General features: G+C 34.3%; 1 protein-coding gene across 3 annotated transcripts in view; it reads left to right on the top strand.

The window, feature by feature from the left end:
* Positions 1 to 1215: 1215 nt before the first annotated feature.
* Positions 1216 to 24171, top strand: part of Dcn (decorin) — a 33160-nt gene continuing 10204 nt past the window's right edge. Inside the window, exons 1-4 of one of the 3 annotated variants that reach the window (NM_001173042.1) lie at positions 1216 to 1370; positions 5078 to 5327; positions 18491 to 18603; positions 23193 to 23406. In NM_001173042.1, the coding sequence (NP_001166513.1) occupies positions 5111 to 5327; positions 18491 to 18603; positions 23193 to 23406 (544 nt within the window). In that variant the 5' untranslated portion in view covers positions 1216 to 1370; positions 5078 to 5110. Of the gene's footprint in view, positions 1371 to 1438; positions 1455 to 4153; positions 4348 to 5077; positions 5328 to 18490; positions 18604 to 23192; positions 23407 to 24171 lie in introns of those variants that run through there. The other 2 variants (XM_063254089.1, XM_005006333.4) reach the window with 2 other exon arrangements.

Raw genomic sequence — 24171 nt, 5'->3', positions numbered from 1 at the left:
GGCTTTTCTTCCTCTAAACCATGAGCATAACTGAGGATGCAGTATGCAGTATTAAGAAGAGGGAATGCGGGGCAAAGTGCAAAGCTTGGGAAACTGAGCTTGGGGAATGTGCCTCCCCTCCTCTAGAGCCCCTTCTAAGAATTTAATTCCTTCAAGCTTCATTAAGGCAAAAACTATTCACTGCAGAAAAGCACACTTAAATGACTGGAGCAGGAAAGGAAGGAGGAGGACAGGAGGGGGTGTCGTCTCATATTTCACAGATGTTGATTGCAAGTTTCCACCTGGTAAAAGCCTAGGGGCCAGGGCACAAAGATACAAGTCAAAACATAGGCACTGAGCACAGGAGCAACCGACAGCACCCAACCAGGGAATTGTAAAAACTCAAAAAATCTTCCCAGTGGCTAAAGAAATAGATTTCCTTCTCGTATTTGCACTTTCTTTTTTTCCACTTACTGAAATTTGGAAAGAGCCATAGACTCTACTCCCTTCTCAAAATTTTGGCTTATATAAAAGCATAATCTGTGAGAATCACGTTTTTCAAAAGTATATTCAATCATTTACCAGTTTCTACTATTTATGTTTTATTTAAAAACAACAACAACAACATCAACAACTGGTGACAAGAAAGATTTTAAATACTGAGTAATGAAAATAACAGCATATTTTTCATATAAAACCCTGGCTTGCTTCCAGGAAACTGTAGAAATGCATTCGAAATCCATAGAAAACCCCATAGCACAGAACTTGAACTTGGAAAAACGTTCAGAGGCAAGAAAGAATCTGGATGTGGAGTTTCACAGCAGGCTGTTCACGTATTTTTGAGAACCCATTTGAAACAACAAGGCTAATTTCATTCCATTTTCCAGACTTCCACATCCCCAGAGCAACAAAATCATCCTTTCAGAAGTAGAATAAGTTTATTATAATAAAGCTAGAAAACGTGGTTAGTGGAATGGTGTTGGGGGTGGGGAAACAGCCTCGTTAAAATATTTCAGGGAAAGAATCAACAATAAAACAAATTTCAAGTCAAAAGCTACAAAAGCAGCTTAGAACCTTAAACAGATGCAAAAGGAATAAAACAAATGTGCAGGGAAAAAAAAAGACCGATAAAGTTTCTGGCTACAATACAAGAGACATATCATTACCATATGATCTAATGTGGGTGTCAGCCGGATTGTGTTCATTGAGGGAAACCTTATTTTTTAACTGTGCTATGGAGTAGAAGCAGGAGGTTTTCAACCTAGTGACAGTAACAGCAGACTCTACCCCTCCTTCTTTCCACACCTGCAAACTCTTTTGCTTGGGCTGAATATTTAGTGTAATTACATCTCAGCTTTGAGGGCTCCTGTGGCAAAAACCCGGATTAAAAGGTATGGTTTTGTATAATTGTCCTGAACTGTACTACTACAGATTAATAAAACTTCGTTCAAGTGGAGAGCAAAAGGAAATATTTGGTGAGAGAAAGGAAAGAACAAATTCCTGCTAAACTTTTAATAGCCTTTATGCAACATTTTAACAAATACTGCTTAAAAACAGATGTAAAATGTTTGGTAAATTTATTGAATGCGTTGCTTTGAGTTTTTGTCTTCGGTTCTTGAAAAAGATTCTTATTAAAAAAAAAACTGTAACCTAACACCATGACTCTCTATACTGATGCTTTGTATTCCTACTAATGAATCGCTTAGCTCTTTATGAAGTGTTAACAGAAAAGTATTCTAAACTAATGTATTATTCGTAGTTAGATTATATGTGCAAGGATTATTTTCTTCCTGAATTCTTGTATCCTTTATCAGCTTTTCAAACTTCACAGAAGTGAACTTTGCTGATAGGCTGCAGAGATAATGTATATTACTGTAACCCCAGCAATGAATGAACATTATTACCGGAGTGATGAAAGTAAACATTGAAAATATATATTATCTTAAGGATATAATTCCTGGAATATAAAGAGGTTTCCTTATCAGCTTTGTGAAATTTTATTATAAGGTACTTTCCCTGTGAAATGAGATTGTGGGTTGATTTTTGTTCTAATTTTTTAAAAAAGGGTAACCCGATGACGGCTGCCCAAGTGGCTCCCAGTGATGTAAATGCCTGTGGCTTTCTCTTCCTGTTGCTTCTTTTCCCAGGAAAAGAAACCAAATGTTTTTTATAGTAGCTCTTACTTATGGATCTACGCTGCTTTTATTATTTAGGCTATTATTGGAGTTTTGAATTCACCCAGTGCTGGAAGATTTTAATTTGACTTTGCACTTACAGTTTTACTTATCTCTTGAGGGTTAAATTTAGCTTGAAAAGTCATAGGAAAGGCGTAAATGACACTACACAAATGTTAATCCGAATGATATAGTTAATTGAATGGACAGAAACAATTCTGGGGGAGGGGAGAGCTGGAGAATGTTACTTTGGATAAAACATTGACAAACCACGGCAGCTAGCATGACTGAAGTTAACTGGAATCTAACATCACATACATTTTGAAAATGCTTAATTTTAATGATGTTTAAAAAGCATATCATCTCAGGAACAGTCTCCTTACTTTGTAGAGGGAATTACTGTTTGCTCTTTATTTCTTTTGTGATTTTCTAAGGAGGGAAAGAGTTGATTGAAGAAATCATAAGTAACCACAGCTCACCAAGATTGCTTTAAGATGCTGAGTCTTCACAAGTAGCAAGACTCTAATATAATGTAAAAGAAATTATTTATTAGAAGAATTTGAAAAGCAAAAGTTCTTTAGGACATCCAGAGTTAAAATGCATGCACACACAAATACTCAAAAACAAGCAAATGCAAGTAATATAAAAATAAGTAATTCAAACTGCAAGCTGTGTAACTGAATTCAACTTCTTTCAAAAATTTTGTGCAGAGAGTTTCCACTATTTACCAAAAGTAAACAGAAAAATGATGACACTGTTTCTCTGAACACGTCCTTGTTTGGGCTGTTAGTAAAACAACCAGGCATTTTCTATGCTGCAGAAAGTATTAAAAAGCAGCATCTGCATTAACTTTTGTTGCTATTTATTAAATCTGCAATTACTTTGATTGATCTTTCTTCTAAAACTGTAAGGCATTAAATATGCAAGGCTTGCAAACTTGTGGCAAACCGTAAACATTGCATTTTAATGTGAAACAGATAGAAAACCTCCCTTTAGATCACTCCAAGCAAATGCCCTGCCAAAACAATAGTATCCCCTTAAAGAATAAGTTATCTGTGGAGAGATGGCTCTTAGAGAAAACAGTACTGAGCTTAGAGTAACTGTGTGCACAATATTTTGTATGGTTATATTTCAAGTGCAGAACCACAAGTCTCTATTGGGTGACTGCTTTAAATATACTTCACTACTAAATGCTAAGTAAGAACAAAGGTGTAGGTAATTGAAAACATTTGATTTTTCTTTACTGGCAAAAACTTTTAGAGAATACACTCAGTTTACCCATGAAAGGATTTCTTGTGTTTTCTGTTTTGCTTTTTTTCCTCTGCCACTATTAGATAATCTGAATCAAGCTATTTAACTGTAATTATGAATATACAGCTTTAATACAGATTCTTATAATTGTTCAGTTCAAAGCAGAGATTATGCAGTTTGCTTTAGGAACACTTAAAAGACCCTCAAAGGGATTTTAAGACATTTCCTCTTAAAAATGGACTTCCTGTTCTCCATATGTCAACTATAGTACTTTTTGTTATTTGACTTGTTATTCAGAGTTTAGTTCACATCAGCCAGTTTAATAATGTGTTGCTTTTCAAATGAGTGAATTTATCAAACTTGTACTTTTTTAAAATGTATTTGTGGTTTACAAATGATCCCTAGTAAAGTGAGGTAACACATACAAGTATTATTTAGAGTTTTCCATTTGAATTTATTGACTCACAAAAGATAACCAATTTTGGAATGCTAGCTAATAGATTTACTTTTAAATGTGAAACTTACTGATAGCAAATTGAAGTTTTCCACATGACAACCTTCTTATGTTAGAAATTTAGAACAAAAATAGAATATTGCATTTCTTAAAATCTGAAACTGAATGGTGTCTTGAAACATATGGAATAAATTTTATTACTAATAAACTGATGGTCCACTGAGTCATTTGTGTGTACAATATTGTGCAAGGCCCGAGTACACAACAAGGAATAATAAGACACGCCCTGGAGGAGTACATTGTCTAATGGGGGGTCGGAGGACAGACCAAGCACGCAAAACAAATTATAATATAATGTGATAAGTTCTTTAAAAAGTTAAAAGCAACGTGCTTTGGGAGCACAGAACAGAGAGAGCAGCATCTTGCTGGGTGAGCCAGGAAAAGCAGGAGAATCTATCATCTCATTTAGTCCTTCGGTTTTCTTACAAGGTAGGTGCTCTAAAATGGCAAGTAACTTTGCATATTAGGTTGAGGTGAGATTTGGTGGTAGATAAAAAATGGAGAGAGATATGGCTAGAAATATTAGTCGGCAGTGAATTACACGTGGCCTTCCACAGAGCACAGAGATGGGGGACCATATTGGCCAACCCTGGGAAATCAACAAAGTGCTTTCAGTAGAAATTAATGGGATGAAATTTCATCTGTTAAAAGGTCATTAAGGCAGTAGAGTGGAAGATGACTTGGAAGAGAGGAAGCCTTCACGGGGGAAGTGAGGAAGCTTTTATGATATTCAGAGAATGATATGAAGGCCTAGTCCAAGAAAAATACTAACATGGAGGAATGGCTTTGCTTCTATAGATGCATTTGAAGTCGGTATTGGAGACCCTGTGTGTAGATGGAATTTGACTTAGGTTGAATGAGCATAAAAAAGTTCAAAACGATTTCTTGTCATGGAAATAATGTGCATACTATTGAATATAAACTCTATCAGCTTCATTTAGACTCCAAATTTGAACAGATTTAAATAATATTTAAATTTCTCTGCGTAAGTAAATAAGCATCACCTTATCACCTTTCAAATGCATTGCTAAACTCACTGCTTCATCAGAGTCAATGCTGCTTTTCTATTTAGCCCTATGCTTGCTTCCTAGGGGTGAGATGGAAAAAACGACTGTGTCCATGGCAGCACTACTCTTCCTAAACTTTTCATGTTTCCCAGGTTCCCAGGTTGTGAAAATATACGAGCTAAACCATGAAGGCAACCATCATTTTTCTCCTGCTTGCACAAGTTTCTTGGGCTGGACCCTTTGAACAGAGAGGCTTATTTGACTTTATGCTTGAAGATGAGGCCTCTGGGATTGGCCCGGAAGAGCGCGCATCTCCTGAGTTTCCAGAGCTGTCCGGCCCGGGACCTGTGTGTCCATTCCGCTGTCAATGTCACCTTCGAGTTGTTCAGTGTTCTGATTTGGGTAAGTGGGGTGTAGGCGCTGCTTGCCTGCCCTGTTTGTCTTATTCATGGGACTGGCTTCTCTCACATGTTAGTACTTTTTAGTAGTTTTAATCTTTGCAGCTCCAAAGTCGAGAGACAGTGCCACCTAATGAGGAGTTAAGGAAGCAGAAGATAGAAACAGAAGTAGCTTTTACTTTAGGACGCGTTTGCTTCTTTTTTTCCCCTTTTCAAAGTCAAGCAGCTATAGTTTTGTTATCTTGGATACATCACTTTCTGAAAAATCTTTCCGAGCTTCATGATGCTTCCTTCTGCAAACAAAGCAAATCAAAATACAGAAGCAACAACAACACAATGACACAATGTCATGCGTTCTATAATTTCAAAATAATGATTTATTTTAATTATATGTTTTATTTTCATGAAATCTTAACTATTAAGAAAATCTGGACAATGTCTTTTCTCTTCACTCCAGATAAAAAGTTTGAACATTACTGAATTGTAAAGTATGCAAAGTTATCAGAAGCAAGGTAAAGTTCACACACATGTATACACAACCCCAAAAAACAAACAAACACATTTTATCTTCTAAGTATGAAGATACACCCTTAATCTCTGGATATTTGTTTTGCTGTTACCTTTGGCATTTGGTAATAGTGTTGTTTATATTCTTTAAAAAGTTCCAAAGGAAATACTGGTAACTAAAGTCTAGTATAAATATTCTATATAATGTTGGAGCATATATCTTTAGTCAAATACTCTGAAGAGAGTTTAATTTATTCTCTTTTAACAAAAATTTGGCCTGGAAACTCCGAGACCAACACTCTTAAGAGAAATCTTTGGAAGGTTTGAAGGCCCAGTGGACAGGCCAAAGGGAAATGAACTTAGTTTACGTGGCAGCTGATTTACATTCCTTTATTTTTGTCATATTTTTCTTGCTGAAAAATCAAAGAGTGTAAAGAAATCCTCATCTGATGATTCTTCCATGTGCATGCCCTTCTGGAAGGAGGGTGTTGCCCTAAGGCATTTCTGTCAGAACTCCTGTATCTACTCAGGACATCTCTGCTAACAATATTTTGCAGAAAATATTTGCAGCTATATTTTCTAGTTGGAATAAACCAAAGAGAGAAAGTCAAACAAACATAAACCATGCTTGATGGTAACAGCTGAAGTCAATTTCTTCAAAGATGATATATGCTACCTAGCCATTAAAAACACTAAAACAACCTTCAAAAGACTAAAAGGTAATTACACAGGATTTCATTCATTCATTCATTCATTCATTCATTCATTCATTCCATAGACTGAAAGCTCACTATGAGTAAATTTCTGAATGCTCAGAAGAGATGAAGAAGACCAGTAGGATTCCTAGTCTTGTGAATCTCATACTCCAATACTGAAGACTATTCCCTTTCTAATTACATATTCAGCATGGTAGAGATTGGATTACTATAAGATTTTCCAAAAACTTTTAGAAGTATCTAGAGATAACCTGTCTTGCTTGAGCAGTAAGGTAACGTGGCTGAAAAAAATTGAAAGGTAGAGTCATCATTTGATGGATAAACTAGGGACAGTCTTTTCTGATGTTACTGCAGTCATGACCAATATCCTATGAAATGTGATACAGGTTAAATTTCACTTTATCTCTGAGAACAGGGTTGGAAGAATTTGTTAATACTCCCAGGATATGTAATACCAAAAACTGAAGGGCTATTGTTTTTGAGGAGTAGTTGGTCAGTTTACATAAGTTATATTTCCTTTAAATATATTTTTATTTTGTTTCCATGACAAGCAGTTAATAAAGCTTGACTCAGATAAAAGCAAAGGCCAGGTTTCTAATCCTTTATCATGCAAAGGGCACAAATCTATTGTTCAAAAGTTAACAGAAAAATGTGTTCCAAAGACATATCAAATTCATGACTTTGGGGGTCTCCAGATACAAATTTTGTTATTCTTATGTATTTATTTTGTTTATAGATGCCAAAGCTATTTTTTCTGCATTTTTTCTATGTGATCAAAATGTACATCATTTCTCCTATACAGATAAACTTACTGACTACTAAATGCTAAGAAATTAGCTAAAATTATAATAATGATTTGTTTCTTGAGACCACATTTCTTCAAGATAAGTTTTTTAATAAGCAATAATGGTTCAAACGAAGTATTTTGAGTAATTTGGACATGAAAAGTTAAATATGCTATACAGTTTTTAATGATATATTTTAAGGCAGAAAATACATTCTTTAGAATGATGAGAAATTATCTTTAAAGATACAAACTAGCTTTATTCACACTTTTAACAGCTGTCAAACTTTTGGTCGCAGTAAGAGCTTGGCCAGCTCTTCAAAGTCTGGCCTCTTCCTTTGAAGAACAATCATTTTCAGTCTTAGAGATTCCATTACATGAGAAGGTCCCTGGCTCAGTACAGCCCAATGTGTACCTTGGTTATACAATGATTAAGTGGGTACAAGATGAGAGGAACAGAGAAAGAAAGAAAGGAAAAAAGATGAGCAACCTCATTCCTAACAAAGTCCAGGTTGCTTATTTTGTATTACCTGAACGCGAAGCTGAAATTGTTCAAATAAAGATAAAATGCAATGCATTTTGGTTTGCAAAGTATTAATTATTATCCAATAAGTGGCTAATGTTGTAATCTTGTATGCTTGCCAGAGATTTTATTTATTTATTTTATGTCCTACTGAGGATCAAACCAAACCGGGGCCTCATCACGGCAGGGCAACACTTGAATACTAAGTTCCATCCTCTTACCAGAGCTTTTTGTAGGAACTGAGATATGGAAGAACATAAATCCTTTGTCGTCTTGTAATCTAAACACTGTTTAATGCAAGCAAACATTCTTATGACAGTGTTTGTCTATTTTCTTTCCATGAAGAGGCTTTTTAGTAAAGTTTCAGATCAAAAATTGTAAACGGTTATTTCCAAGCAAGGAAGTAGAAACTTTGAAATTGCAATTGTTTAATTATTTTGTGGGAAAATGTAAGGAGTCTGGAAGATGTATCGATTCACTTAATTCCTGGATGTAATTCATCAGAGTGGTATTTTTTTGCTTTTCCAGACCATGGAAAGCTGTTGGAATAAAATGACTTCTCCAGATTGTGGTCAAATGGTTTTACAGACTTTGTTGTAGTGGAGTCCTCATAATTTGAACCAGTACTTTAGGAGACCCACATCATCTCTTCTTTTTCTAGCCTCTTCAGACATAAAATAATTTATTCTCTATCATTATGCTTATAAAAATAGCAATGAAAGAAAATATTTTCAAATTCAGATACCAGAAAACTACCTTAAAAAACTCCAGCAAGTGTAATTCATTCTTTTTAAATTTATTTTAACTGATTCATAAAAATACAACAATTATATGCTGGGAGTGGTGATATGCATCTATAATCCCATCATTTAGGAGGCAGGAGCAAAAAGTTTGAGTTGGAGGCCAGCCTGACATCCATAGTGAGTTCAAGGCCAATCTGAGCTCCAGAGGAAGATTCTGCCTCAAGAAACAATAATGACTACAAAAACTTACACATATGAATGAGGTAGAGCATGATGTTTCAAGGGAGTACAAGTGAAACATACCATTTCCTTAAATAGTTATTCATTGTGGTAAAAACATTCAAGATCCTTTCTTTTAGTTTTTTGAATTGTTAGTATATAATTACAGTTCACGTGACTTACTCTGCAGTGGCATACTGAGCTTCTTAGTCCTATATAGCTTAATACCCACTGATCAGCTTCTCTCCATCACCCTCTTCCCTTCATGGGGTACTTTTTGTTGTGTGCATGGCTTATTTCACTGCACAGAATCATCGCCAGGTACGTCCATCTTGTTGCAAATGACACAATTCCATTTGTTTATGACTGTATAGTATTCCATTATGTTGTATGTGCCAATTTTCCTTTACACATTCATCAGTTAATAAACACTACAAATGGAATTAAGTATGTTAAAAAGGCTCTGTACAAGCAAGAAAACAATAGAGTGAAGAGACAATTCATGGAATAAGAAAACAGGATTGTGAACCACAAATCTGATAGGGATTGATATATGCAATATTTAAGGCATTGCACATATTAAACAGCAAAATACCCAAAATGAGACAAACAAAGCCATCTAGCTAAAAATGAGCAGTAGTCCTAAATAGATATCTCACAAAAGAAGATATATAAATGGCCAATGAGCATATGAAAAAGTGCTCAACATCACTAATAATCTGGGGACTGAAAATCAAAGCCACACTGATGTGTTACTTTACTGTACTAAGAAAGGCTACAATGGAGAAGACTTAAAGTGTGTTGGTAATGGTAAGAATGTAAGTTAGGCACCTATTATGTATAACAACATGGAGATGCCTCAAAAATTACAAATAAAGAATTACTACAAGACCCAGCAATGTTAGAGCAGGATACATTTGCAAAGGAATGAAATCATTATGTCCAATGACATCTACACTCCCACGTTCAGTCGAGCACTATCCACAATAGCTAAGATACGGAAACAAAAAGCGGTCCTTCAACTAATGGATGTGACGCTTTCTTGTCAAGTTTTTCATAAGTATGCTGATTTTGATATGGATCTTGACTATACATGTGTTCAGTTTAATGTGTTAGATTCTTAAAGGAAGATAGCTTCTTCTGTTGTGTACTCTGATTCATCCCTGTGTCTTTGGATCAAATGTCAACAGAGCACATAACTTGGTAAGGACTTTCATCTTCTTGTTGAAATGAAGATCGGCCCTGAAAAGTCAAGGAAGCCTGAGCATTGCCTTTTTATGTTTTCTGAAATTAAAATAATAATAATCAATGCATTTCTTGTAGTCAATTTGTGAAAGAATTGAAATACTTTCACTTACTAGTGAAAAGAGCTTGGGGCACACAATTAAATACCTCTAAATTCAGATCTTTGCCATTTTTTAGCTAGAATGTGGAAAAGTTTAATGTATTTACTTGATAAATGGAATTATTTTTTGCTTTATTCTTTAAGGATAGAAAATATAGGTCAACTGCTTATCATAACTTTTATAATCAGTTTACCATTTCAGATGAATTCAGCCCACAATTTGAGGCTATTTTTCATGTGTCGTTTTTAATTTGAAATTTAGAATTCCTCATAAGTATGTGACATGTTGATCTGGGCACAACGTAACGCTATTCTTTCTTCTTTCCTAAAGAGATACACAATCTCCAAACAGGAAGGAAAGAGTCCAAAAATTGCACAATTATTAGGCAGTGTTCTCCAAACCAATGTTCTTTTAAACAAAATTGATTTGATTGAGTTGAGTATTGTGACTCATTTGGCTATTTCATAATCACAAATGATTCAAAATTCAGATACTTAACCCTGTAGAAATGGTACTAGAAGATGGGACATACTGAATTCTATCATGTAAAACAGTACAGAAAATTACTCTTTGCAAAAATGTACTTTTTGACCCAAAGGATATTTTCATTTGACAATATTCAGGAAAAAAAAAAAAAAGCACAACTCCTTAAATTGCATAAAATCAGTATCTTTTAAAACTATCTCTTTTGAGCTGATGAGAATTCTGACAGTGCTTATCTCTTGTGGCATATTAAACCGCAGCTTGTTGCATGTCTGGAGAAATTTGTATAGGAGGTAAAATTCGATCTCTCCCATGAAATCAATCCAGAAATATAAATCGGGGCTACTTTGTAGAGGGCAGACAGAGTGCTAGAAGCTCAGTTAACTTCGTAGCTTACATTAAACTCTACAGCAGCAGGGACATGAGGTGTCGCTTGTTCCATGCATCAAATGGTTTTTTTTCCGAAACATGGTACAAATCTGGAGGCTGGACACAGAACGTGCCCCGTGGGTTGCCCACATCATCACCAACAGAGTCTGGGCAGTCTTCACATAAAACAAGAGATATGCTCAAATGATCAGGTGTGCTTGCCTGCTTACTCAAGTGGTTAAAGACTAAATCACTGAAGGGCAAAGGAAGTGCCTGTCTCTTCTGAGTTCACCAAGCCAGAGCCCACACATTCCTGCTCTGTTTCTTGGCCCCAGGAGGGAGAAGGAGGCAGCTGTGTGGGATCAAGGCTTGTCGTGAGCTTGCAGCTGGGACGCTTTCCCCTTTGGAAGAACATTCTGGCTCCAGGGGACAGGATGGAACTGGATTAGCTAGAAAAGTAATTCCTTGGAAAAAGAGGAAAGCCATGAGAACCTTTCATTTTAACTACTTTTCTTCAAAGAATAGCAAGAAGATTATGCACTTCCTAGAAAAAAAATAAGGATAAGTAAAATAAACCAGTTAGTGATACATTCTTTAGAAACTGCACTGTAGCAGGTAAGATTTACTGACCCTTGATACAGTCTGTGGACAGCTTTGAGGAAGTTTCAGCGACTTCTATGTCATTATTTTTACTATAAACTACATTTGCCTCGATTATTCTGTAATAATCAATGATACATATATGAGAATAACTATTTAACATCTTTCAATTAGCTCTTTTTTTTTTTCTTTAACTTGGTCCTGGGGTTTGAATCCGGGAATTGTACACTGGGCTACACATCCCCGATGATATTTTTAATTTTATTTTTTTAAGGAACAGTCTCACTAAATCAGTGACCTGTGCTGCTGGACTCAAACTTGTTATCTTCCTACTCAGCCTCCCAGAGTGCTGGAATTTCAGGAATGAACCAGCACACACAGCTTTCACTAACACTGTAAACTGTTGTTGTTTATCTGCTACCTCTTCCGGAATGCTAGTGCGGTAGAAATTTATCTTTGCTTAACTTCAACTCAGTCAAATGCCTTATACTTTGTGGGTTCTTAAGAGTCAGGAAATATTGAGTGAATCAGTAAATGAGCATTTTCATGGTTCCATGCACCGATGCATATATTTTTGATGCTACAACATAGAAATGGGAAGCATACCTGAGAATTAGAAGTCACACAGCTACAGCAATTCTGATTCTTCCTTTTCAGGGTGACAAAAACTAAGGAACTTGAATCTTCTTGAGTTTGTTTGGAAAGAAAGCAGAAGGAAATTGGGAAATTTCATTAGAGTGTAATTGCCATTTTTAAAGGGAAAGAGGGAAACCAGACCTTCCTAGGGAAAGAAGAATTCATTTGATGCTAGGGATTCTAAATATCATTTTGATGACTTGCCAAAAATGACATAAGTGTATCACATTTGTCCTAGCTAATAAGTCTAAGACAGAATTATAAAACATAAGTTGTTGGATATCAAGGAAAATAAATCTTGTAGTTGGGCTCCTGCCACATGGCAAGAAAAGAAAAAGGCAGAACATCTTAGAGCAGTCTGATCTTTGTCTAACGTGATGTTTACCAGAGTCTGACATTTCCAAGCAGAACAATGCTATTTATCATGAGATAACCAGAAGGGAGAAAGGAATGTATGTCTTCTAGTCCTTTTTTGGAGAATATGTTAAGTAAAGGTTTTTTGTTTTGTTTTGTTTTTTTTTTTTTTTTGACATATAATCATATTTGAAAAAAGGTAAAGCACTTTCAGGCTAATATGGTACAGTACATCATTAATTTGGCTACCCTGGGAAATTGTTTTAAAGGAAAATTTACAACTCTATTAAAATAAGCAAAATAATGTAAGCCATCCTTCTCTTCCCATTACTGTGGTTAAATAAGTATTAACCCACAACATGATGGCTTAAAGATATAGTTTTATTTTGCTTACAACCTGAAGTACCAGCATCTTGGGAAAGGCTTAGAAGAGCTTTGTCACTTGAGGTCTCATGCAACTGCAATCAGATATCTGTTGAGGTCAGCGTCAAGGGAGAGCTAGCTTGGCTTTTCCAGATGTGGTCTCAGTGGAGATTTATTTCTTTCATGATTCCAGTATCCCCAGAGACAGCATTGCAGAGGACTCAGACAGCAGCTGTTCTGCCTTTTCTGTCTGCAAATAACATGACATTTTATTTCCACTATATTCCACTGGCTCACAGAGGCATCAGAAAAGTTCACCCTAGATTAGGTGGGAAAGGAGGGGAGAATCCAGTCCACTTCCTGAGGGAACTGGGATGAATTCTTTTAGTGGAACAGAATGAAAAGAGGAAATACAATTTTTCCTACCTGTGGATATTCATTTTTATGTACTTCTAATAAGTGACATTAGCAGAAACTATAGATTATATAAAGAGTGCCCACAGATATTGCATATCACTATGAAGGCTATTATTTTTTAAAATAAACATTTCTTAAGAAATTAGATAAAGATAAGTTAGATAAAGTTAGATAAAGATAAAGAAGTTAGATAAGATTATTTGAAGTTTGCCTAAAGTAATAAAAATGGCATGTTTCCTCTCAATGCCATTGAAGACTTTGTTTACATTGTAAAACATCTTGTTTGAAACAAATTTTACCTGGTTGGTAAATTTGTCATATTAATTTTTAAATGCTTTATGTCTTTTCTGTATTATTTTATGTATAACATACAATTCCTGATCTTTCAATAGAAAACACTGGGTTACAATTGTATACCGCTAACACAACCATATATAGTTTTAAAAATGCAATTATTAAATTTATTTGAATAGCTAAATAATCTTAGGTAGAAAACTGTTTCTATACAATATCACCTAGTTTCATACCTTTGATAATTAGTTTTGGTCCAAATAAACATTTCTCAATCATCAAAAATAATTCCTGTCTCATGTAGCTGAATTTATTTCAGTATTTTCAAATGATGGGATGGAGGACAAGGGATGCTAACTTGAGATCCAATTGTATGTAGTCATTGAATTAATAGTAACCCAGGATCCATTCCACGGTTCACACTAAGCATGAATAAATAAAGAGATATAAGTTTTCAAAAAATACGTTATGTCACCATTATATGTTGCCTAGAAACAGTTACCCAGAAACAGTTTTTTGGGGGTTATGAATTTGCTGGGAAGCATATGCTTATTAAACTGAAGATGTCTCATCCAAGGTTAGAGCACTATAGACGTGCAAAAGCTCTGTACTTCATGAAACAGTGATAAGCTCGATACCAGGATGGGACAATATAAATAAATAAATAAATAAATAAATAAATAAAAAGTAACCCACCAAGCCAGGGCTAAGAGCCCTAGATGAAATATTTGTGTTCGTCATAGTAATGGGCAGCATATTAGAGCTGCACACTTTCTGTCCCTTCCTGATAATAACCATAGGCAGCCGGCACTCACATCCTCCTTTGCAGTGCAGCAGATGATTACTTCCCAGTAGAGTTTATTAATTCTTACAAACATTCCTGAAAAGACAAGAAAACGGAAGCACAAAGAGCTTCAGCAATTGCTTTGTGACATCAAGGATCAGGAGGAGGAAACAGAATTTCTAGTGACATAATAAACTAATAAAGTGAAGTTACAAAAATATTAAAGTATGGGAATTCGACAAGGTAATATATGTTCCAACAATTATCAGTTAATGATATGATTTTCCTATATGTCCCCACCTGTATCTCTCTTCCATGACCTTAGATAGAAATTCCTGTTAATACTATTTTATCCAACCATATGTGTGAATATTTTCTGAAGGAAAAAAATCTTAAATAAAAAAATACCATGATTAGCTCAAACTTTAACCGTAATTTCTTAGAATCGGTCACTTCATGGACACACCCATACTCATTTTCAAATATTAATAGTGTTTATTTTAGAGTGTGTATATATGAATCAAGATCCAAAGCAGTACATTTTGGCAGGGTCTAGGGATTGAACTAAGCAAGTGCTCCACACCCTTTTACGTTGCATTTTTAAGAATTAGGGATGATAGTTAAGTTTTAAGAGATTGTTAGAATGGCAATAGGAAAAAAAAGGCAGTAGATTTTCCATAAAATGTCCATTGTATGAAGAAAAGATGAGTGGCTAAGTATGAACAGAGCATGTTCAAAAGACAGACATAGATAAGCATTTTTAAAAACGTACACGTGTAAATGATGCCCTGAGAACCATTTATACTGATCTGAGAACACAGAACAATTTTGTTCTTGATCTACTTTAACTACAAGGCACTTGGATTATACATTTAATTTATTTGCACTTTTTTTTCATTATCTAAAAGAAAGAAGCTTAATTTCTGGTTGAAAAAAAGTTAACTTTGAAGTTTCCTGATTTCAGGAAAAAATAAATGTATCTAATGTTGAACATGTGAGTTTCTTGAAAAGCTCAACCAAGCCTTGTAAAATAACAACTTGCTACCTTCTATCATAATCATTTGTTTTTGTTTTTGTTTTTTTTTTTTCTTTTTGTGCTGGGGATTAAACTCACAATCCCATGCTTGGCAGGTAAAGCACTTAAACCAATGAGCTAAATCTCCAGCCCTCATAATCAACTTTTAAGAAGATATATTAAAAGCAAGAAAGGAATAAAAGGCATATGATGTCACTGGAAAGTGTCACTGCATATTAAAACTAAAAGCATTGTCTTTATATTTTTGTTATTTATATATTCTTATACAAAATGTTTTTATAGCATTTGTAGGATATGAGAACTATAGACTAGTTGTACTTAAGGGTCCCTCTCTTTGTGACATTCTAACAATTCTTACCTGGGCAGTTTGCCCCATTATACTCTTGTTGTTGTCTTCCAAATGTTAATCAATAGCCTAATGCTTTTTTCCAAGTCTTTCGATGAATAGCACCAATAGTTATTGGATCTGATGTCAGAACAGTTCTTGTTGGAGATACAGATGCATTCAACAAAAGCAAAATCATGTTGGAAACCAGGAGAGCTATTTTCTAGACAAATTTTGGCTCATCTAGCTAGATGAGCTTGTTCATGTCACTAAGCTTTTCCTAAATGTCATCTGGAAAAAAGACATGATCACACTGCCATACCTGTCACAGTGCAATGTTGTGATGCTCAATAAAATAACACATTTGATTTTTAAAATAATCTGTAAGGTCATCTAACTTATTAATAATAAAGCATCAATATGTGAAATATCTCAAAGGGACATGAACTTATTAAAATTAAGAGAAAGTTATATTATCATTTGAATAATTAAAATACTTCTGCAAGATTTGAACCCCCAAAATCACATTACTGAAGATGGTATGCTTGCAATAAATGTTCAGAAATAAAGCGTATATAAGTAGATTCTGCATTTACAAAATTCTAGGAGCAAAACCTAAGTACCTGGTTACCTGCCAAGACACATTCTTTTCCTCCATATCTGAAACTTTATTTGCAGTTTGCTTTTGAGCAAATGTTTAAATCTCTAAAATTTAAATTCACAATGTATAAAAGTAAGTGTGCATGGATATTGAGACTTTGAACACACACATGCGCGCACACACACACACACACACACACACACAGAGCCCAATAAGCAATAATGAGATACGAGCAGTAAGAATACTCTAAATGAAAGGAAATGTGTTTTTTTGAGTTGAATAACATTAATTATCAAAGATTTGGCAGAAGTACACACCCTATAATTGCATGAAATTAGTAAATTGACATTTCTGAAAATGGCAGTGATTATGCCTGCATAATGTCATTAAATATCCTCCTACAAGGTAGCTGTTCTGGTGGTTTACTGTTTATCACTGAAAACTCTTCGCTCAGTATTTCTATGGGAACTGTTTCTATAGTGAGTTCTATATTTTGGGGGCTTATTGATGTTATTTTATAGCCAACTGCTTTTTGATATTGAAATTTATGAGGATAGTGGCTACTGTAATAGGAATAAAAGGTTTTCCTTACTGTCAGCAGAACAGTGATATTGCAAACAGAAAGATAGTTAGAAAAATGCAGAAGTAATTTTAGAGACAGTGTAGGTCATTTTCATGCCAGAAATGACGATGAGTGAAGTGTGCCTAACATGGATGGTTTGTGAATACATTCTTTGAAAGACACAAAACATGGATGATGTCTCATTGACACTGTGGTTATGGTACCCTACTGTAGCTGTCTTTAATTGAAGCTGTGGACTGAACTTCTTTTCCTTCAGACATGAGTAGTAATTTTTTAATCACTCTTGCTGTCTTTCCAGGATCTAATTGATTGTTCCTAGGTAACCAAGCACTACTGAAGCAATGGGAAAAAATCTTTAGTTTCAGATATGATGAAAATACATTTAAGATTTATACTATGCTATCTTATGATATAAAAATGATCATATTGACCTAAATGATCTGATCATTTAGCTCAGCAGCATAAGTGCCTGCCTGGCAAACGTAAGGTTGTGAGTTCAACACCGGCACCAAAAACAAAAACAAAAAACAAACAAACAAAAAAAACAAGCAAATAAACAAAAAACCCAGAAAGATCACATTCATTTAACAGAGTATCAGATTTTCACTTAATATCATACATGAATAGGAACAAAATCAACAAAAGACTTAAAGTCTCATTTAACATTTTCTCTTTTAACTTTTATGATGATTAATTCAAAGCAGTATGACTTTTGAAAAAATTTGATTGAATGATTAATGAAATGTTTTATAATACCCTGAGCAACTTGCTTATTCACTGTGTTTATACTTATGAACTAAAAATAATAACTCTGTTAGATATAAATCTTACATTTAAAATAAAGTTACATATAAAATTAATTTTACATAAGTTATACTTACCAAATTTATTTTATTTTATTCTAACTTACAGCATATTTAGTTGGACAATTAATATTGTCCCAGCATGCCAATTAAACCTGAAATCATTGGTCTCTCAAAGTTTGGATAAATTTTCAAACTGTTACCACATAACTCATAACTCAGTTACTACTTAGTTATGTGTACACCTGTGACAGATTTATCTAAAAGAGCCTCGTAACTATGATTTAGTTGTAACACTTCTCTATCGCTAAGGTATTTATGTAGAAATATATAGATTCATACATCACTCTAACTGAGCACTTAAAAACAACGAAGCAAAATAAAGTGCATACTGAGAGACTTGAACTGTACATTATGGAAAATACAAATTTCCCCTTACGTAGATCAAGATTTTCATAAAGGAAAAGCCATGTTCATTTTATGATTAAAACCAAAAATTATCACTTGACTTCTTTGCAAAGGATAAAGCAAACATTTAAAACAGAGGTGATGTGATTCTTAGGAGGATAAATGTGATGGGTAACACTTGAGTGAACCAGTAACTTCCTTGTGACTCTGTTCTTTGCGGTCTGTGGCCACGCATCCCTTATGGTTGACTACACACTCCTTTCATGCTTGTGCTAGGTCTGACGAAAGTGCCCACTGATCTTCCACCCGACACAACGCTGCTGGACCTGCAAAACAACAAAATAACTGAGATCAAAGATGGAGACTTTAAGAATCTGAAGAACCTTCATGTAAGAACAATTTTATTATGTAGTGATAATAATAAAGGACTCAATATATTTTTCAGAAGAAAATCTAGAGAAAGTCCAAAGTACTTACGGTAATAAACGAATGTGTGTGTCTTTAGTAATCTATTTTCTTAGAGATGGTGCATCGTAGAAATTAGCCAGCAAAATATCAGCCAGTGTCCCGGTAGGTCAGCTTCCCATAACATAAAGGAGACCCCAGAAGTGTAAAGTATGAATAAATCTGTAGATGGTGAAATAAGTGCTGTACATGGAGAATGACCAGCCCAAAAAATAGGATTAAACCATTTCATGCAGCCCTCTGTAGAAGAAAAGGCAGTGTCTGCTGGCAAAATAATTGTGTGAGATAAATAAGTGGTAGCTTTCCCTCAAAATATCAATGCATGTGGGGCACAAACAAGCCAGGCTTTGATGCCTGAAGATATCCTAAGATGCCACTGTCTATGTTCCACTGTTGGAACAGTCTTGAACTGAGGGGTCCAGTTCTTGGAAGACATGTTAATAATAACGTCCGAGAGCATCCCAGGAGAGATGGTCCTGCAGAGGAGGAGGCTGGCATCATGTAGGCACACTGATAGAGCCACAGATAGCTAACTTGAATGTAAAAGAGCCTTTAGTGACATATTCAAAGGGGTATATTGGAGAAAAGAAATTGGATTTGCTTTAGTCACAAGATAATAGAACTAACTGTTCTAGTGTGTAGCAATTTTAGGAAAGCAGATTTTCATGCAATGTTAAAAGTATAATTTGTAAATATAGATTTTTGAGAAAATAAGATTATCTAGTAGTATGATGCCCAGTTGTGGAAATTAATTCTCAGTGTTTTTAATGAGTTTCATAGCAGTATATTTTTAAGGTTAAGAGCATAAATGTAGTAAATTTTAATTTCACATCAATTTCCTTCTTCTAGTCTTTATAGAAAATATAGTAAGTGTAAACAATACATAGGAAAAGATAAAAATAAATCATTGTTATATCGATTAGAATAAAAATATAGACATAGAATTTCATAAAATATAAAAAACAATATATTGTCAAGATAAAGTTGATATAATGGAGACATTTTTTAGATGGGAGCCCTCTGACAGCCCAGATGAGAAAAGCAATAAATATTTTTTCATTAGGAAAACATATATCAGATTTTTAAAGCTAGAAAGTATTTTTTGCCTTAAGACTTTAAGATTCTACATGGAATCACTAAAAGAAAATCAAATATATAATTTAAAATATCACAGTCAACTTCTGACAATGTAGGCAATATGTTCTAATTGGTAAGTGTTTATAAGTTTAAAGTAAGAGATAAATTAGTCACCATCTTATATCAGTTTATCAGGTAGTTTTTTGGAATGCCTATGCTATAAGATGTTTTAGATTGACAGAAAAAGAAAAGACAGAGAAAGAAAAAGAGAGTTTTCTATGCACAAAGAAAGCAAAGGCAGAAGAAAAATAAACATCAGACAACAAACAATATAAGCTGACTCTAGGAAAGATCCAGGCTCTGAAGCTGTGGAGGAAACACCTGAGCAAGAGATGCTACCGTGGGACCAAGGGGGTTAGTGCCACGGCCCTGCTGGGAAGCTGGGCTCCTCTCAGCAGCTCTCTGCTTTCTTCCTAAGGCTTCACTGGTGATGAGCTAATGGCTAACCCCAGAGAGGTTGCCAGTGATTACTGAAACTGTCATTGGAATACATTTAAACATGATAATGAAGAGGAATATTATTTTTAGTTAATATTTTGAAAAGCTTCTATTTGCATGACTTACCCTAAAGCTGCTTTTATAAGGAAGGAAAGGTCTCTTATAATAATCTCAACTTCCTGTAGATTTAAGTATACTTTGAATAACCTTTTAAAACCCCAGTATCCTTAAGTAAGACATTCCTCTTTAAATTCAGTGTTGGTAATAACGTGTTCCTTCTTTTCCCAAGTTCGCTCTGAGTGTGTTTCTAAGCAGTCATCATCTTCAGGATTTCTTTGTTTCCACTTCAAAGTGCACATCCGAAGAAGGGAGAGAGCTTATTAGAGCTTGTGACCAGGAAGAAGATGTTAAATAACTATAACTATTTTCTTACTCTTTCATTCCTGATCATTTCCATCCTTGTTATTATGCAAACGAACATCATAATTTCAGCTAGGAAAGCTGCGTTGGAATGAGCAGGAGGAAAGACAAATGAATAGTGAAGATTAAAATAGATTTAACAGCAAAAATAAGACTTTTTTATTCTCTATTAAATCTACTAATTTGCAATGTTGTGGATCCATGTGAGTAACTGCCTATGGTGGACAGATTTCAAATTAGGAGTGGGAAAGCTATATAATTGTTTACAACATAATTGAATATGAAGTGTGATAGTGCTAACTCAAAAGTCTACTTTTCAATTAAAGCTCAATAAATCTAGTTAAGAACGATATTTTAAAACTAAAAATTAACAAAAATATCCAGTTTGGCAGGTTCTACATACGAGGTACTATTCTTAGTACTCTAGATGCATTAATTTCCTTGATCCTTATATTGGTATTATTCTTAGGCAGTAAGAGACTCAATATCCTCTTTATATTGACAAGGAAATGTAGGAACAGAGAAGCTAGATGCTCACAATCACATAGCAGATAAGAGCCAGACTGAATGTAACAACTCAGGATCAGACATTTGCGCAAATAACTGCCTATAAATACATGGCTAAAACACTCCCCTTAGAATAATGCCTGATATAGTATAAACCTCACATAAGAGGCTTTGAAGAAAATCATATATACTAAAAGTAAGAGCTCAACATGTATTTTCAAGAAAAGATATTGCATACCATGTTTCATATATTTAAGTATATCAAAGTTTCAGAATTTTGCTTCAGAGGTGAGTACAAGGATCTCTTTTGCATTTTTACTTAATTCTTTGTCATTTTGCATTTGTGATAAGCTACTAGATGCAAGTCACCCTTCACTCTTCTGGCTCTGATTTCTAGTAATTTCTCTAAAGTTTTACTTATAACATTAATTTTGTTAAATCTCATTAAAATTTTAAAAATTTTTTGTAATATTTATTGGAATCACTTAAGAGTTCTAGATTAATCCAACAACGCATCACTTTGGATTAAATGATTGTTACTCTTAAATTTTAATGCAGTAAATGAAATGCACTAGAATAAATGTGGATTAGCCATTTATTGCCTTCAGAAAATATACTTGTATTTATGAATCTGAAAACCCTCATATCCTATGAATTTAATTCATTTCCCCCTCTACATTTTCATATATGTGAAAATGACAATAGCACTGACATTGAAAGTACAATTTTCTTTGGCCTTGATAAAATTATTTGATAAAATTCCTTAAGAATAGCAGGTAAACTGGTTTAAAATAAAAACACATGTGGCTTTTAAAACATGTGGATCACTGGAATGAAATAAAGAAAATTATATGTACATTTAGAAATACCTATAGCTATAACAATCATAAATTAGAGACAATGCCTCATACTAGAAGAATGCACAAACAAAAATTTAAAAATTACTAAAAACACTAACATAACTGTCATGTAAAATTTTTCGTTATAAAAAAAAGCAGATAGCCAGAAGAAAATATAGTAAGTTCCTTTATGTCATACTCACTACTTTCTGTGTATCAGCTATTAAAGAATATTAAAATTTAATAAAATAAGAAGTATACTGGGCCTGGTGGTACAATCTTTTAATCCCAGCACTTGAGAGGCTGAGGTAGGAAGATCATGCTGATCAATTTAAATTATTTAATGAAACCTCTGAGCCCTGCCTGAGAGGCAGGAATCTTAAAATCTTCTGCATGCATCTTTATAAATATGCAAATGCTAACATGCACATAGAGAGAGAGAGTAGGAGAGAGGGAGACAGACAGACAGAGAGACAGAGAGAGAGAAGAGAGAGAGAGAGAGAGAGAGAGAGAGAGAGAGAGAGAGAGAGATTGTGTTATTGAGCAAGCTCTCCTAAAAAAAAAAGATTTTAAAAAAGTAAATAGTAAGAAAATTGATTTCATCTTTTGATTGACAAGGATATCCAAAGTAAAAAATGAACTAGAACATAATCAAAATAAACTACATAGCTATATAAAAGATACAACTTTTTGTGAGGTTACAATAAAATCTTAGTCTCTTGCATTGCTGGTGATAGTGTACATTAGCATTGCCCGTTGCTGTACATGAATTTGTGACAATAGTCAATGGAAATGAACCTTTAGGTTGGTAAGCAAACTGCAGGATGGCTGTGTGTGACATTGATTGTTTGGGTGTCTTGGGTCATTGTAGTTATTCGATCTTTAAGAGTATTTATTTTTAAGAAGTATATACAAATATCAGATGTGTAAACAAATCACATTTGCTTACTTTTTATAGTTTCTTGATATTTTCCAGATTTCTTTGTTGGTTTCATAGAGTGAATCTATTTTCTCTCTTCTTCTTCCTCGTTCTCTTTCTCTTTCTCTTTCATCTTTCTTTTTTCTCTCCTCTCTATATACATGCATATGGGTTTTTGACATTTATAAAGATGCATACAGAAGATTTTAAGATTCTTTCTAAAGGGAATTATTTGTTTACTTGCTCTCTATAGGCATTGATCCTTGTCAACAACAAAATTAGCAAAATCAGCCCTGGAGCATTTGCACCTTTGATGAAACTGGAACGACTTTATCTGTCTAAGAATCATCTGAAGGAATTGCCAGAAAAAATGCCCAAAACTCTTCAGGAGCTTCGAGCCCATGAGAACGAGATCACCAAAGTGCGCAAATCTGTGTTCAACGGACTGAATCAGATGATTGTCATAGGTACATAGATTCTTATCACTTGAAGACCAAGATTGAGATTCAATTTAAGAGATTTCAAGTAAGCTTTAGCTGCAGGAACAGGAATAAGCTGGAGCCTTTGTACGCAAATTCTGTAAGAAATGTAGTAACAGCGACAGGAGAAGTGGGAGACTCATTAACTTGTGTCTTACAAGGATGTCTTTATTCCTTGACCTGGAGGATATGAGAACATGGAGAGGGCAGGAGCTCTGTGACTACCCCACCATATTCCCGACAAGAAGGGTAGATCTGAGTAGTGCTTGATTAAGATATTTTTGGGACCCTTGTTCACAGTTGGGATTTTTTGCGTGTGTGTATGTGTGCTCTGAAAACACATAAAACATTTAATATGTGTTATACTTTTGTTATATATGTAGCAATAGTATAATTTTACATTTGGCTTACAAAATGCTATATTCAAATTCTTTAATAGCATTTCGAATTATAGTAACATAGGTATAATTGATAAGCACTTGCTTTTTAATTAATTAAGTAATGATTTTAATTCACAGTACTACAAATTGAACCCAGGTCTTTGCACTGAGCTAAATACCAAGCCATAATTTGTATTTTGAAACAATAGCATTTGCTTTCTCTTCGATCCTTAAATAGTATTACTTTTTATAAATCTTTTTGTTTGTTGTTATTCTGAGGAGCATTATTTTCAGTTTTTTTGTGTTCTTTAGTCAAGATGCTGTTGACCCTAAATTTTTTCTAGAATCCTCATCAAAATGGACACTACCATGA

Source organism: Cavia porcellus, unplaced genomic scaffold (genome assembly GCF_034190915.1).
Source record: "Cavia porcellus strain 051 isolate PalLab524CR breed Dunkin Hartley unplaced genomic scaffold, mCavPor4.1 scaffold_8, whole genome shotgun sequence".
Classification (NCBI taxonomy): domain Eukaryota; kingdom Metazoa; phylum Chordata; class Mammalia; order Rodentia; family Caviidae; genus Cavia; species Cavia porcellus.
The sequence above is the reverse complement of the archived record's forward strand: the minus strand, read 5'-3'. Positions and strand labels throughout refer to the sequence as shown.